Source organism: Neomonachus schauinslandi, chromosome 2 (genome assembly GCF_002201575.2).
Source record: "Neomonachus schauinslandi chromosome 2, ASM220157v2, whole genome shotgun sequence".
NCBI classification, from domain to species: domain Eukaryota; kingdom Metazoa; phylum Chordata; class Mammalia; order Carnivora; family Phocidae; genus Neomonachus; species Neomonachus schauinslandi.
Window position 1 is genome coordinate 160,571,512 of NC_058404.1, and position 16,100 is coordinate 160,587,611.

General features: G+C 42.2%; 1 protein-coding gene across 6 annotated transcripts in view; it reads right to left on the minus strand.

Moving 5' to 3' along the window:
* Nucleotides 1-221: 221 nt before the first annotated feature.
* KIT (KIT proto-oncogene, receptor tyrosine kinase) overlaps nucleotides 222-16,100 on the minus strand; it is an 81,346-nt gene continuing 65,467 nt past the window's right edge. For 2 of the 6 annotated variants that reach the window (XM_021701643.1, XM_021701644.1), the window contains exons 9-21: nucleotides 14,362-14,555; nucleotides 13,058-13,164; nucleotides 12,835-12,961; nucleotides 12,441-12,545; nucleotides 12,244-12,354; nucleotides 10,879-11,029; nucleotides 8,899-8,990; nucleotides 8,304-8,431; nucleotides 7,104-7,226; nucleotides 3,291-3,402; nucleotides 3,085-3,184; nucleotides 2,616-2,721; nucleotides 222-1,484 (exon numbers count right to left, since the gene is read on the minus strand). In XM_021701643.1, the coding sequence (XP_021557318.1) occupies nucleotides 1,356-1,484; nucleotides 2,616-2,721; nucleotides 3,085-3,184; nucleotides 3,291-3,402; nucleotides 7,104-7,226; nucleotides 8,304-8,431; nucleotides 8,899-8,990; nucleotides 10,879-11,029; nucleotides 12,244-12,354; nucleotides 12,441-12,545; nucleotides 12,835-12,961; nucleotides 13,058-13,164; nucleotides 14,362-14,555 (1,585 nt within the window). In that variant the 3' untranslated portion in view covers nucleotides 222-1,355. The remainder of the gene's footprint in view (nucleotides 1,485-2,615; nucleotides 2,722-3,084; nucleotides 3,185-3,290; nucleotides 3,403-7,103; nucleotides 7,227-8,303; nucleotides 8,432-8,898; nucleotides 8,991-10,878; nucleotides 11,030-12,243; nucleotides 12,355-12,440; nucleotides 12,546-12,834; nucleotides 12,962-13,057; nucleotides 13,165-14,361; nucleotides 14,556-16,100) is intronic. The other 4 variants (XM_021701646.1, XM_021701645.1, XM_021701648.1 and 1 more) reach the window with 2 other exon arrangements.

A 16,100-nucleotide genomic window follows, 5' to 3' on the forward strand; every position in this document is an offset into this window, starting at 1 on the left:
TATTTAAGTACTCTGCTTCCTATGGGGATGCTATGTAAGCTTCTGGCAAGTTCCTCTAGACAGCTAGGTGAAGAGAAACAAGAGCAGTACTGATGATGAAGGCCAAACTACTTCTTGAGCACTGAAGGGCCCTCTTGGGATCAAGGCATGAATACCCCCCAAATATTTGTCTATAAGCACACGCACGCACACACACACGCACACGCACACACACACACACACACTCATATAGGTACTGGCCCGGCGTCCAGGACATGCCTGCAGAGGAGGCTGAATCTAAATTTAATTTCTGGCTACCAAAGAATCCAAACTAAAACAGCACTGTTTTGTCCCTCCCGCGGGAGTCATGAAGTGAATCAGTCACTTTTTCCAATGGCATCAAATCCATTGAGCACAATGCCATTCTGAAGCTGGTAGGCTTGTTCTGGAGAATCTGGGGAGCAAGTTCATAGGCTACAAAAGGAGATTTTTGTTAAGATTGTGCTTGGCAATTACGGTTTTCTTCTTTAAAAACAAAACAAAAAACACTGTTTCCTTCAAACTTGTCTGGCTCTTCATCTATTTCTACACACAGCAGACTTGAGCCAGGGTCATATCCAGAAACGACACCATGTGGGTTTTCCCCCCTCAAATATATGAACATGTATGATGTATAGATGAGTATATACAAATGCTGGCTGGGGAGGCCTTCTCTCCAATTCAGCGTCCTAACAGCAAACACTATTTACAAACCCGGTCAGTAGCACAAAGGCTCATGCACAGCAGCGTGTCTTTATTCATGCTCGGGGAGCATTTTTCCATGGCCTATGTCTCATTTCCAGCATGAAATAGTAGGTTTCTTAAGCCCAGATATTCAGACTTCTGCCCTTTGTTCTAATAACATTCCATGTTCCACATCAAGAGATCAGGTTTCAGCTTCTAATCTTGCGGCATCATCGTATCATTACGGATGGTTAGGAGGCCCGAAGGCGACTACTGTCATTTATTCAAATAAACTATCAGCGATGCTTTTCAAACAGAAATCAGAGAAGCCTTGGAAAGGGCTTGGGGTGTCCAGGCCATCCCACCCTCCCTTGCTCCCAAGTCTGTATTATTATTTTTTTTTCATTAATGAGGGCTGCCTGGCTCTGGGGAGTAGAAGATGCAGTTTGAACTCTTACAACAGGATGGTGGCTGGTGACAAAAATCACTGGTCACTAAAGTGTGCGCATCAAGACAGGATTACAGCGGCGTGTCCACTACTCTGGAATAGGATGCAAGCTGAAGGAGAACAAAACAACCAGTATAGAAACCAAAAGAACAGGGATCGTTCCTGTTGGGGGAGGACCCCCCCCCCCCCCGGCACGCCTCCTGCTTCAGACATCTTCGTGAACCAGCAGAGGCTGGGTAGAAGACGCACTGCTGCCCACAGAGTTGATCCGCACAGAATGGTCCACCACAGGACGCTCCTGGTGGGGGCTGCAGTTCGCTAGGTTGGAATAAATCTGAGGAAAACAAGTCCGCGGTTAATACGCCGGTCCCCGCAATGAACACAGAGACAGAGCATGGGCGCGTGTTTGCAGCTTCGGGATCACAAGCAACTTACAAAGCCTCTTCGAAAGGGAGGAGATTGGCAAGACTTTCACGGCCAAAACCCCATCGTATGGACAAAAGAAAACATAAGCTTTGTTTTATCCCTCATTTCCCCCAAACTCTGATACATAAGAAGTGATGGGGGGGGGGGGAGAGTGCTTTTCTGCTGAGATATATCTGGGATCAAGTACTATCTAAATAAACTATTAAAAGCATGTATCAACTGCTATGGACAACTATAACCCAATGGCTGATGTCATTTGCTGGGAAATCGGTGGCCCTTCCAGGGGTCTTCCACTGAGAATTAAACACATGGGTGGGAAATGCTGTTTAATCTGAAACATGGTCTGACACCCAGAAGAGCAAGCTTTAACTCAAAAATATCAGTGATATACTCTGAGAAACGATAGTTCCAAGCACACAATCCATCAAAAAAGCAGCTTTAAAAAAAAAAAAAATCTGAGTTAAAGGATCACCAATTCTTCCTTAAGAGCAGAAGAAATAATGGATTTGAGTTTTGAATCCCCAGCACCCCCCACCTCCTCGAATCACTGGCAGGGATCTCCCAACCTCAAAAAGCTCTTCATTCTATATGGCTTGTGGGCATGACAGCTAGATGCCATTTTCTGGCTATGCCTGTTTGAGCAGAAGGTTTATTTCCCTGCCGTAACAAGTTGTCTCTTCTATGCTTTTATTCTAGTCCACATTACCCCAGCCATCCAGAGGCTGAATGGGCCAGACACATGAGACCGAGAACACGCCGATCCCATGACCAGCATCTGGGGTGGGGGAGGAAACACAGCAAATCCGTATGGAAGCTTCTGCCTCCACACTTGGCGTGCAAAGCCCTCCACTCTTTTTCCTCCTCATCTGACGTCTTTACGGCAGAACCGGGGTCGGGCAGAAAGAACCTGTTTCCATTGCTTTTCCTGCCTACCCAAAGACCAAGCTGCCTAAGGCAAGGACAGAAAGGAGGGTCCCAGGGCCCCCAGAGCCTGAGAAGGAAGCACCTGGTCCGAGAGAGGGGGCTGGAGTGTACTCACATGATTGGTGCTATCTGAAATCTGCTTCTCAATGAGCTGCACGATCTGCTTGAACGTTGGCCTTTTTAGGGGATCAGCATCCCAGCAAGTCTTCATGATGTCATACCTGCAAAGCAAGGGCCATTTCCAATCACCCCTCAATGCCCTTGTCCTGGCTTCTCAGAGTGTACTTCATGTGACCATCTCAAAAATCATTCCAGGGCCGTGCAACTGGGCATACGGAAAGGCACGGGCATGAAATAAAACACCGTGCCTATGAAAGGCTGCTGAAACTTTCTGCGCATTTGGTGACAAAAGATTATGAAAATAAGCTACAAAAATGGCATCTGACCGGGATGTCATAAAAAGGAACAGGAGACGTTGATATTTCAGACTGTACTAGTGAAACCCCCCCACACCTGGGTTTCTGTCTTTGAAAAGGAAAATAAAAGGGGAAGCATGATCTGAAGGAAAACATCTCGGCCCTTACATTTCGGCAGGTGCATGCTCAGGGCTGAGCATTCGGAACCCTTCCTTGATCATCTTGTAGAACTTAGAATCAACTGGCATCCCGGGGTAGGGGCTGCTTCCTGAGGCACAAACGGTTCGCAAATCAGTGTTAATAAGCAGGACACTGATAAAACCTTAAAGAAGATGCTCAGAGTCTAACCAAGGTGCCTTTGCAAGGCGTTTTACCTAAAGAGAACAGCTCCCACAGAAAAATCCCATAGGACCAGACATCACTTTCAAATGTGTACACACAGTTGAAAATGCTTTCAGGTGCCATCCACTTCACAGGCAGCCGAGCCTGTAACACAAGCACAACATATTCGGCGATGTTAATTAAGAAGCTCAAAAAAAAAAAATTTGAATAGAAAACATTCCTACAGGTATCGCTCCCGCTGTGGGGGTGAGGGTGAGAAGGTGACTGCCATCTCACAAAGGCCTTTTACCCTATGACTCAGATGACTCTCCCTACCTCTGAAATAGGTGGTTCACACGGTACTATCCCCATTTTCAAGATGGGGACACTGAGGGGCGCCTAGGTGGCTCAGGCGGTTAAGCGTCTGCCTTCGGCTTAGGTCATGATCTCGAGGTCCTGGGATCGAGCCCTGCATGGGGCTCCCTGCTTGGTGGGGAGTCTGCTTCTCCCTCTGCTGCCCCCCATGTTCTCTATTTCTCTCTCACATAAATAAATAAAATCTTAAAAAAAAAAAAAAAAGATGGCGACATTGAGTCAATACAGCGTGGTGGTTAAGAGCACAGATGTCAGGGACAGACACATGGGGTCTAATCTAGCTCCATCACTGGCCTTGAGTAACACAGAGATTTGTTAGTTACCACCGAATACGTTTTCCCCAACAAGAGAAACACGGCCTCCCACAATAAAAACTACATTTCCCAGCTCCTTTGTAGCTTAGCGTCGCCATGTGACTCAGGTTTGGCCACTAAGTAATAAGTATAATATTGTAGCTGTAGGAAAGCCTTGTTAAAAACATGGCTGGCAGGCGCCCTTTGATCTTTTCTTCTCGTCCCTCCTCCATCCTGCCTTCTGACTGTGGTATCTGGCTATCTAGAGGCCATTTCGAGCCAAGAACGAGGGCTACCCCAGCAGCAGTGAGCAAATGGAAGAGTAGAAGGATCTGATCCTGGTGCTCTACACCAGCCCTGGCCTACTGTTACTATACTTCCTTTACTTTTCTTTGGGGTTTTCTGTCATAATCACACCCAAACTATCTTTTACAAATACATTGGAAATGTCACTTAAGTATCTGTAATTAAGCCTCAATATGTTCTTCCGTAAAGCAAAAATAATGTTTCAAATTTCATGAGCTGTTTTGTGGGTTAAATGAGATCATGTGGGCAGAAGTGCTTAGCACAGTACTGCTGACTCACTAATCTCTGAACAGCTGCCTTGCCTAAGCAAGCACCCAATGGACAGTAGCGGCTTATGGTGACCATGACGATTCCAAGGTGGCGAGCAGCAGACCGGGCTTTAAATTCAACAGCTGAACTTCACATCCTGAACCCTTTCTGCTAAAATCAAGTTAAACTTGCTGTGACTATTCCTTTTACAGACATTCTGGATTCCTGGATCTTAGTCTACCATTAAAAACTAGATCAATCCTTCTCTTAATCCATTTAGGATTGAGAACTGGGAAGACAATTTTTTTTCTAGTGTTAAAGTTACTTTAGCCAGCAGAAAAAAAGCAAGCAAGCAAGCCAGCCTTCTAGTATCTCCTCCCAGAATTTATGCTAAAGCTCCAACAGGGGCTTCTAATCTGAGCTCTACTACATGTGTCCTGGATTCAGGGGCCTGTGAACTTGGAAGGGAAAAACATGACATTCTTGTTTTCACCAACTTCTAAGTAAAGTTTAGCATTTCCTTAAATTGTGAATAAAGGCAATAAAGCCCAGCAATCTTAGCAGTTCCTGTGACTTTGTGACAGACACCTTCACCGTTATTAGTGTTTACATCACCATCACTTCGAAATTACAGCAGTTTTTAGACCCACGGCTAGAATAGGTTACTGTGTGTAACAAAAAAGCAGGGGTATCAACATCAAATACTGACTTTTTAATAATGTGAGAACTATATTCCAATTGAACTGCATTTCTTGGTAATCCTATAGATTTTATTTTATGCATTTAAGACAACATTCTGACAAGGGCTCCAACTGGCCTCACCAGACATTGGAAGGGGCCACGGCAGAAAAATGACTAAGAACCCATGTGGAGTGGAAGAACTTTCTGAGAAGCTGACACAGGGAGATGTCACATGACGAGTAAATTTGGGGCGGTAACATGTTGTGTGAGCCTGGTGAAGAGAGATCTGTCATTGGTTAGCTCAATGGGCCTGAGCTGGAGCCCCCAATCTAGAAGCCTGGTGGGAGCTAACCCATCCTTGTTCATTCCAACTAAGGTCCCTAACCAGTAACAAGCTATTAAGAAGCTGCAGCATAACCACTGTCATGATTATTTATATTCCAAATCAAGACATCTATAACAGTAAGAACAAGTGCTGTATTAGCCGCAATGTGGCTGGCACTGTCCTAAGCACGTCACACAGATGAACTCATTTAATCCACACAACTTTATGAGGCAGGTGATAGGATCATTCCCAAGAGGAGGAAAGAAAGCAAGGTTGAGAGGCATTGGGTAATTCTTGCCAAATATTGTACCTCCACCAAATGATGGGACCAGATTCGAACTCGGCAAGACTGGGTGCAGAACCTGCTGTCTTCCTCCTCATGCCCTTCTGTCAATATTCAAAGGCCTCGATAAGGAATCACCCCTCGTTCTTTCTTCCAATAGTGCATGCACCGGGATAGAAAGAACTTGGTTCTATTAACCCTCATAATGATGAAATCTAGTCTTAGAAGAGATTTATTAGAAATACATGCTTTGAGGGGACGCCTGGGTGGCTCAGCCCGTTAAGTGTCTGCCTTCTGCTCAGGTCATGATCCCAGGGTCCTGGGATCAAGCCCCCGCATCGGGCTCCCTGCTCAGCGGGGAGTCTGCTTCTCCCTCTCCCTCTGTCCCTCCCCATTGCCCCTGCTCTCTCTCTCAAATAAATAAATGAACAAATAATTTTCAAAAAAAAAAAGAGAGAAATACATGGTTTGATCAGGAAGGAAAGCCAGCAACATTTCTACAAAACCAAGTCAAGTACAGCCTTCCCACAGAGATGCCATGGTGAAAGAGAAAATATTACATTATCATAAGGCACATAAATAGCCACCTCCAGCAATAAATCAAGCCTGGGGAAATGGGCCTGGGCAAGAGGATATACACAGGACTATATGGCTTCCCATAGTAATGGGATTCTGCTTCGGAGATCATGGGCTCTGGTTTCAGCCTTTACCGACCTGCGTCATCTCTGAATGAGTGATGTTTATTACTAAAATACATAAAATATACTAAGCTTTAGTTTCTCCAACTCTGAAAATGTGAAGACATGGCAGGGGGTTGTTCTGACGATACAGTGAGAACTGGCAAGGAAATAAAGCACTCTGAAATAAAATCACTATGTTCTCTAACCCAATTATTACTTATGAACCTATTTCATATGCTCTCCATTGATCGTAAGATCCAACATTCTACGTACCGAATTCTGAACATTAGCTTAGATTTTAATCTTTTTCACATGGCATGTCAATCTCCAAATAAAATTCCCCTGCTGTGACCTTCAGGCCCACATTTGTTTCACTTGAACAAAATAGAGTTCATTGCTATTCTCAGGCTATAATGAAAATTAAGGCTATTTCTGTTTCTTTCACATGCCCCATAATTACACAATTAGAATTAGGAATTCTATTATCGGAATGTTAGTTGTAGTAATGTTCAGCATACCATGCAAATTTTGCTGAAGTACCCTTAATTTGACTGCTAAAATGCATGCTATCTCAAAGGTAGGATTTGCATTAGGAAACTCATAAGAAGCAATTGTTAGGAAAACTTGAAACTAAAATCCTTCACTGGACTGTCAAGCAGAGAGTGGGTACTCACATTTCCTTTGACCACATAATTAGAATCATTCTTGATGTCTCTGGCTAGACCAAAATCACAAATCTTTGTGATTCGACCATGAGTAAGGAGGATATTTCTAGCAGCCAAGTCTCTGTGAATACACTATTAGGAGAGTGGGAGAGAAAAGAAAACCATTTACATTTATTTTAAACTCTTCAAGAATGAAAACTACGTTCAACACTAGAGTGCCGCTCTGTCACACAAATCCAGTACCTTGGCTTTGCTTTGAAACTATTTGGTGCACCAAAAATAAAGATCTAAATTATGCTTTGAATGATGTTCAAAATTTGTGTTTCACATCGTTAGGACCTTAATTACGATAATCATTTTCCAAACCAACTCGAATAAATTTTTTTCCCTCCTTAGGACTGCTTTCATTCATAGGAAAATACATTATAAATAGTCATATCGTATCTTTTAAACCGAACACTCATTCTGCATGCTTCTCTTTGAATGTCCTTTTATAGAGTTTTTAGAATGTCTTTGCAACTCCAATTTGATGTCTCCCAAGGACACAGGGAAGAGGCTCTTTATTTCAGCCATCCTATACCATACTCTCTCGGTTTGGTAATTGTTTGGAAATGTCACCAATGACACTTAAGGGTAGGGTCTGTTACCTCCTGCTAGTCTGCTAGTCCCGTATGCTAGGGACTTCCTCTCACCCTTCCAGAGACTATGCTCCTTGCTTTGGTTCCATCATTCTCTTCCCATCCCTATCTTTTTTCCCAAATGCTTATTATTCTCTCTGATTCCTTATTCCTCCATACTTCATGAACCCGTACAATAACTTGAGGTCTAACTTCCAACAAAACCCAAATACATGCTTCACCGAGCACTGCAACTGCATGAGGCACCCCCTCCTTTTGCTGATGAAATCATTCTCTATTTTCTAAGAGCAGCTCCTGTACCCTGAAAGCCAAAATTTTTAAATGAATTCACTGCATAAAAAAAAAATATTCATAGAAAGCTCATTTAGACAGGCTTGCACTTTAAAGCTTATAAATGAGAATAGGAATTCCAAAGAGACAGCAGTTGCAACATGAAGAAACTCAATTTCCTCTGTTTTGGGTTACCACACTTCCAAATGAGACTGTGTATTCTAACTAGGGCTCTAAAATGCTCCATTGGGGTTGGGGTTGGGGGTTGGGGCATTCTGCTCTGAGAACCACACCCACTCACATTCTTTGAGGCGAGGAATGCCATGCCCTTGGCCACCTGGTAAGAAAAGCTCAGCAAGTCCTCCAGGTCCAGAGCCAACTCGTCATCTTCCATGATGGCGGGAGTCACATCTCTTTCTATGTATGAGCCTGTTAGGAGAAGGACTTTCTTAGCAATTAAACCTCAACGTGCGGAAAAAGAAGACAGTGACAAGGATACCAAAGGTTGGTAGGGAAGGAACTGATGTGACTATGCAGGCAAGTCACCTGCCCAGCACTGAGGAAAGGTAAATGCCCCAGCACAAAGCTAATATTCACCATCTGGGGCTTCTGGGGAGAAGGATGGTGGATAAATAAGAAAATCTCCTATTTTTTAATATGCAAAATACGTATCTGATACACATACATTTTTCATCTATGCAGTGAGATGCTCCTATACAATAAACAAATGCTCTGATACCCACTTGGAACCCTTAACTGCCATTGACCAGTGGGCATTGCCATTGGTCCCTACTGGAAAGAAGTAACAGTCACTCTGGGGAACACTAGTATATTTCACAGTGGTATGAGAAATCCTCTGTAAATGAAGTTGTTTTTATAGTTGCATAGGTACCCACCTATTCTCGCAGATCTCCTTTTGTCTGCCTTGGTTGGCACAACATAAGAAACTCCGGGTTTCATGTCCATGTATTCATTAGTACTATCATTGCTGTGAGAGATGAAATATCCATCCATCAAATCAGGACTGAATAAAATGGGAAACAGGGGAGTACCCATGGGGCAGGCTCTATCTCCCCACTGCCTTTTTTACACAAGAGGCTGATTTTGTTCAAAGAAAGTATTGCCAAGTTTGAATGAAGAAAATCTTGTTCATAAGATAGGCGTTTTTTAATATTCAACATTAGGGTCCAATGCCCAGGAATGAGACCATCTTTTTTGTGTTCAATCATAGATGGGACTCAGGTTAGAAATTTCCCATTTCTTGACACCAGGGATTTAATGGGAAACAGAGAGCCAAAAACATTATCCCCCATTCCCTCAAACTCTCTAAATTAGCCCCAAGAGACAAGATGAAAGACACAAGAAAGACACAAAGAACAAGAGCTTCTGAGATGTGTGATGGGGGAAGGCAGGGATCGTTAACATATAGCGACTGATGGAAGAAGGTTTGAAAAAACCAAGTTTAGTTCAGATAAACACCAATAATTTGGATGATTTTCTGAACCATCTGGACCTCTTGAATCTGCAACATTTGGCTGGAAAGTCTTCAAGATTTCTAGTACTTCCTGCTTCTGATTAGCATAGAAACACTATGACAACAATCTTCTTCGGAGTATGCTGGTGGTTCCAGTCCCATATGGGATCCCAAAGCACAAAGAACACCACATCGGATTGAACAATTTGGGACATTATTTCAGAAAGTTGAGAAAGAGATATGGGGCCAAGGTTTTAGAAATAAGGCAAAGTGGCTCATTTACTCATACAAAGAGCATATGCTCTGGAGAAACTAACAAAAGGTGGTTTGTTCTGTATTTTACTACCACTTGACACCACCCACATCTACAGGACTAGAAAAAAGTAAGATAAAAAGGCTTCACCTGGGGTTTAAAACTTTAGCCAGGGGTACAAAAAAGGGCTTTAAGAGGTAACTGCCCATCAGTAATAGTTGCTGAGGTCTTCCTGAGGGCCTGGAGCTAAGTTTAAGAAACAAAGTCCTGCCATCTCAAAATGTAGGGGACAGAATGAATAAGAAGGAGAGGAGAAATCCAGCACACAACTTCAGAAATATAAAGGATAAGGGACTGGGCATGATGAATATGATTTCTGTTGGGCTGGGTGAATCTAGGAAATCTTCATCAATGGTAGATCTCAACCTTCGGAAAGAACAGGCCAGGCATGGCAGAGAAGAATGCTTCTGGCTATAAGCCACACTAACTGTTCTTAAAGGAATCTGAAGCTCTTTATACACCATTCAAATTCAGAATGGTATTAAAGACGAAAGCGATGAAAATAAGGTACAGAATTTTAAAAAATGTGCTAGAGTCGTTGTGCCTTTTAATAGCGTGATGAGTTTAAAAAAAAAGGGGGGGGCAAGGTATACAGGAATAATTCAGAGGTAGATGGTGAGAAACCTACGTGCAGAGATAAAGTTCAGAGCTCTTTTGTCATTCTGTTAAAGGTTTTCAAGAAATTTACAACTTGACAGGCTTTAGCATTTTCTCTATAAGCAGCGTCTTGCTGTAGAGATGCATATAGTACCAAGCCCAACAGAATAAATGAAATGACACACAAGAATAGAGCCATGATAAGAGAAACAGGTATAGAATTCATTCCACTGAACAGAACTAACGCTTTGAAAAAAAACTAAAGATGCATTAAAAAAAAAAATCAATAAAAATCTAAGTTTAACACTACTCAAATCTTTACAAACACTATTCAAACTTTCTAAATTGTTGATGACATCTAAATGATTTAATAATTCTGATTTGGCGCCTCAAAGTACCTCTGTTCATTTGTTTAAAGAATCAGCCTTGATTGCAAACCCTTATGACCCCACGAACTGCCTGTCAACAGCTATTTATGTAAATCAGTCTTACCAGGAAGACTCCTTTGAATGCAGAAGGTTCTTATAAAGTGCCACTTCGGCGTGATCTTCCTGCTTCGAGCAAATAAATGAATCACGTTTTCTTCGCAAAAAATTCAAAAGATCACCATAGCAGCAGTATTCAGTAATGACCAGGGTGGGCCCTACAGGCATATAAGAGAAGGTTAAAAAGAGGTGAGCTATATAAACAATACTGCCATAAATACACCTGTCAGGGGTGATCATGACCATTTTCATTCTGGTTCATTGCTAAGCCAACTAAAAGCCAGCATTTTGTAGAGTACAAGTCGCCAAGTAAGCCCCCTTGCACCTGACGTTCATTCTAAGTGACGTCTGAGCCCGGGGCCCCGCACGACTGCCCGTCTCACACACAAGAGTTACTGCTTTCGACGTTATACTCATATCAAATTTCCTGCATGAATCCTTTGAGTCACTTCTGTTTGTAGTGGGGCTTCACGCCCTCTCAATGTTATTATGGAAATGACGAAGGGCACAAAGTGCGGCATAATAGGAAAACCAATGGCACAGAACGGCCAGCTGAGATGAGCCCAGAGAGCGGGTGAACACCTGAGTGGCAGGGCATCACCCGCCTCCTGAGTGCAACTGGTCGCCAGGGTTTCTCCGTACGGTGAATACGCCTCATGCTACCGCTCTGAAGTTCACAGGCAACGAACTGACTTGGGCAGAAACTTTCATGAACAAGTCATGATGTGAAAGCCACGTGTATGGAGGCTGTTTTAAGAAATTCTCTAAGCTGTCAACTTGACCGTGAATCCCTGTACATCTTGAGGAAGAGCTCGTGTTACACATCTTTGTTCCTTTAGACCAAAATGCTTTCTGGAAACATCACAGACATCTTTGATGGAAGGCTCTACTTCAGAACTGCTTTAAACTGGTTATTTAGTTTTTTTACAGAAGTGAAGTGTTTGCCTCATATGGTGTGTATTTGAGAACTGGTAGGCTTCAAAGTCTATCTTTAATTACGGTATGCAAATGAATAGTAACCCTTTAGTGACTGACTATAATCCGGCAAAACATCAAGCTTGCAAGATAAAAGAAAAGCTTTCTGGATGAGAGGGGACGTTCTCAAGATACTCATGAGGTCAGTGTCAATTCAACGTCCATGACAGTAACTAGGGTATGTCCTGGGCTGTCCCACCCCATGATGATAAAACTGACATACACATTCTTAAGAACAACAGCTTTTTGGGGCAGGGGTGTGAAATCTAGCAAGAGGTTAACAACCCGTAAAAATCTGGCAAGAGGATATAATCAAGCATTGTCGAAAATGTATTAAAATCTCCCCTCTTTTGATAAATTTGAAAGATAATAAAAGTTAATTTGGTCATGGCTTTACCTCCAACGGTGCACGCTCCAAGAAGATTCACAATATTCATGTGATTACCGAGGTAACTCAAGACTTTGAGCTCAGACATCAGGGCCTCTCGTTCGGTTAAATGGGCACTTGCTAAAATTAGAAAAATGTTTCATCTTAGCGAAGAGCCAATTTGGCAAGTCAATGTTGAGGGCATGCAGGAGCCTGCAGAAACTTACGTTTGAGCATCTTAACGGCCACAGTCATGGCCGCATCTGACTTAATGAGGCCATATGCAGTAGCCTCAACGACTTTCCCGAAGGCACCGGCCCCCAGAGTTTTCCCTGCAGAAAGGAAGAGAAGACAGTAAGTGATGGCGGTGGGACCGACAAACCACCTGGGTAATTTCAAAGTCAACAATTAAGGAATTGTTAAAGAATTAAGGCCAAGTCTGTCTAGAGACGTTTCTCTATAATGTGCTTTATGCGAAATCTACCAAAGGTGGTGAAATGTCACAGAAAATACTTATTGTCTGAGGTGGAACAGAACAAAGGACGCTAATGGGATTCCCTAAAGTCATTGTTAATATGTGTACGCAAAAAGGTTACATGGAAAGCCCGTTTTCATACTGACCAAAACTCAGCCTGTTTCTGGGAAACTCCCATTTATGATCATAAGGAAGTTGTGTTGGGTCTATGTAAACATAATTGTTTCCATTTATCTCCTCAACAACCTTCCACTGTACTTCATACATGGGTTTCTGGTCAGGGGAGAGAGGGAGAGATATACATCATCTTTTAATGATTAATGTTTCAATCATTACAGCCCTTAGGGTTGAGAACGAATGAATGATTACCTGTAAATATTTGTAGGTAAGAATCATCACGATAATGCACATCATACCAGCCGCGATCACAAAACCAATCAGCAAAGGTGTGAACAGGGTGTGGGGATGGATTTGTTCTAAAATGAAAGGAGAATGTGGAATCATAAGCTATCAGCAGGGATGGATCTTCACCACAACCACCTAACCCCAAACTCACCCATCCCCCATCTTACAGCCCAAGCAGGATTCAAAGCCAAGGGCATCTCATCAGCTCCTTGCCTTGCTAATATTACCTTACTCTGGTTATTCAAAGGAATCCTTTGAATTAACAACTTTAAACTAGACTACTGAGGAAGAAGAGACTTCTGTAGCACAAGAATAATTTTATGCTGTTTTGTCCATAAAAAGCGACATATGAATGAACTTCCTACTTCAACTAAATTCCTGCCTTGGACAACTTTAAGAAGTTTCCTAAATTTATGGATGGTTTATAGTTTCTTCTTTATGTTTTCCTGTATTTTCCAAATTTTCTACACTGAGCAAGAATTTCTTCTACAACCAAGAAAACATTTTTAAAGTGTTCTTTTCATTGCCTGTCTGAGAAAAAAAAACTGTGACAAAGAACAATGTAGGATTCTTCCCCTCATTACTCAAAAACTGAAAGTATACCGCTTATTGGCACACGTCTTTGCCAACTCGAGAAAACAAAAACTAAGCCCTACGCAGGTAGGTGCCCAGTTTCTTTGTCTTCTAACTTCATACCAATTCATCAATTTATCCACAAGGATCATTTAACTTATGTTAGGAGAGGTAGTCCCTCATGAATCAAATTTTACAGATATTAAAGAAATAGCTCACTGACATAACTTCGTAAAAAGCAGCGTTAACTTTCTGATACAGTGTCTGGCAATGTGTTAAAATACATGATTTTCAATAACTAAAATTTTAAATTGAATTTAAGTTTTTAAATTGCCCTAATTCTGGTTATATTTGGCTACGAGGCAAATACACTTCCCTATTTTCTCTTTCTACCCCCTTTTTAATGAGAACGACTGGAAATACACAATTCATTATATACACATACACACACACATGCATGCATACATACATATGTGCACACACACGTAAATACATACGTATGTGGTTAAAATCACTGCATACATGTTATTAACAAACTAGTACAGAATGAAATGTAGTGAGTTCGATGACAGCATGGAACAATGAAGAAATTACCAGAAATGACATGGCCATTGATGGAATGGACTTAAAATCATGACTGATATGGCAGGCAGAGCCTAAACATCCCCTTAAAATTGGATTAAAAAGAAATATACCTTTGCTGTTACCTTTAAATGCAAAGTTAAAAAAGGCAGAACTCCTGCCCACATTGTTGTAAGCCCTACACTCGACTGTGCCGTTGTGCTTGAACGCACTGTAATCAATGGAGCTCTGAACCACGAGTTTTCCAGACGGTGAGACAGATGAGTTTTGCATCTGCACATCCATTGGCCCAACAGGAATGGAACATCTAGAGGGAAGAAAAGAACAACCCAGATTTACTCTAAGAAAACCAATCACTCAATCAAACAAAAGGGTCATTATCAGCAATTTCCTTTTACAACCAAGAGCGTGAGGACAGATGGGCACTTCCCTGGTGTGCCACAAGCAAGAAGGGCATGGTGGCAAAGAAGAAAGAGGGAGTGAGATAGGAGTTTGACTCCTGATTCAAACACCTTTTCTGTGGACCAGATACTTAAAACTCTCCAGGACTCAGTTCCTGCAGCTAGAGAATGGGGATGGTAAGACCCACGTTAGAGGGTAACTGAAAGGGCTGGAAATGAATGAAAGAAAGGATGGCTGGCACACAGTAGCCCTTGATAAAAGTAACTGTGAAAGGGTACATGAGGGCTGAAGAAAAGAGCCTGGAGGAGGAAAGAGATCAGGTCTACAAGGATGAAGACAGGGCGGTCCCCAACACCCCAGCAGCTCCAGGTTTTACCAATGGAGACAGGCTGGACCACTGGCTTGTACTCCTGATGGCAGAGCCCATCACGGGCTGAACCCAGAGGATCCCATTTTAAATTACGTCCCCCATATACCTAATACTTTCCTATTCCCTTACCTCGCTTTATTTTCCTCATTAGCACTTAACTGTTCATTTCATCTTTAGTTCACCTCTACCCATGAGATATAAACTCACAAAGCAGGGACTCAGGTGCATTTTGCTCACTAGACCAGCGTCTGGTATACAGCTGGTGCTCCGTAAGTATTTGCTGTATGAACAACGGTAACTGCTAGGGCTGCTTCCACGGTAGGGGCTTTTCCAGGGGTCTCGAGTCTTTCTTACCGTTCCCCAAAGAAAACATTCCAATAAAACCCCGCTGAAAACAACAATCCTACATAACCTCTTCCAACTTGTTGTGATAAAAAGGACTATTCTGTGAAAAATAAGATTTCTATTATTATCCTATTCAATTGTGATGTTACACTGGGCTTTTAAAGCCTGAGCACAAAATAGCATCTGATGGATAAAAACAGCCATGGTGACCCCATTTTCATCTTCAGGTAATGTGAAAGGACAATTTAAGGCTTAAGTGCAAATTGGGAGGGAGAAAAAGCACAATGCCAGATGTGTTCTGCTCAGGGGCCGGGCGCCTAATCAAGGAGAAAACCTTTTAAAAACACGGAGCTTACAAATGCCGTATGTATGTTGTAACTGCACGATCATTACTTTTTGGTAACTTGGCAATTAACTTCTGAGGTAATTTTTTTTTTCATGATAACTACAGCCACATTTCCCACACACATTGCCTCCTGTGTATAGGATGGAAATCTAATTACCCTGTCCTGGAAAATTGCTTTATCTACCTGCAGGCTAGAAATTGCATGATAAATCCAAAAGATAACCACCAAAATAGAGAAGTCACTCAATAATCATTTTTCAGCAAACAAAATTAATGTCTACCACGAAAAATACAGCAATTATGCCCCCATAAAAAGCTACACAGAAAAAATATATAATCAAACAAAGCTTTAAAAAAAAATCTGACAACCTATCTGACATGCAACTACA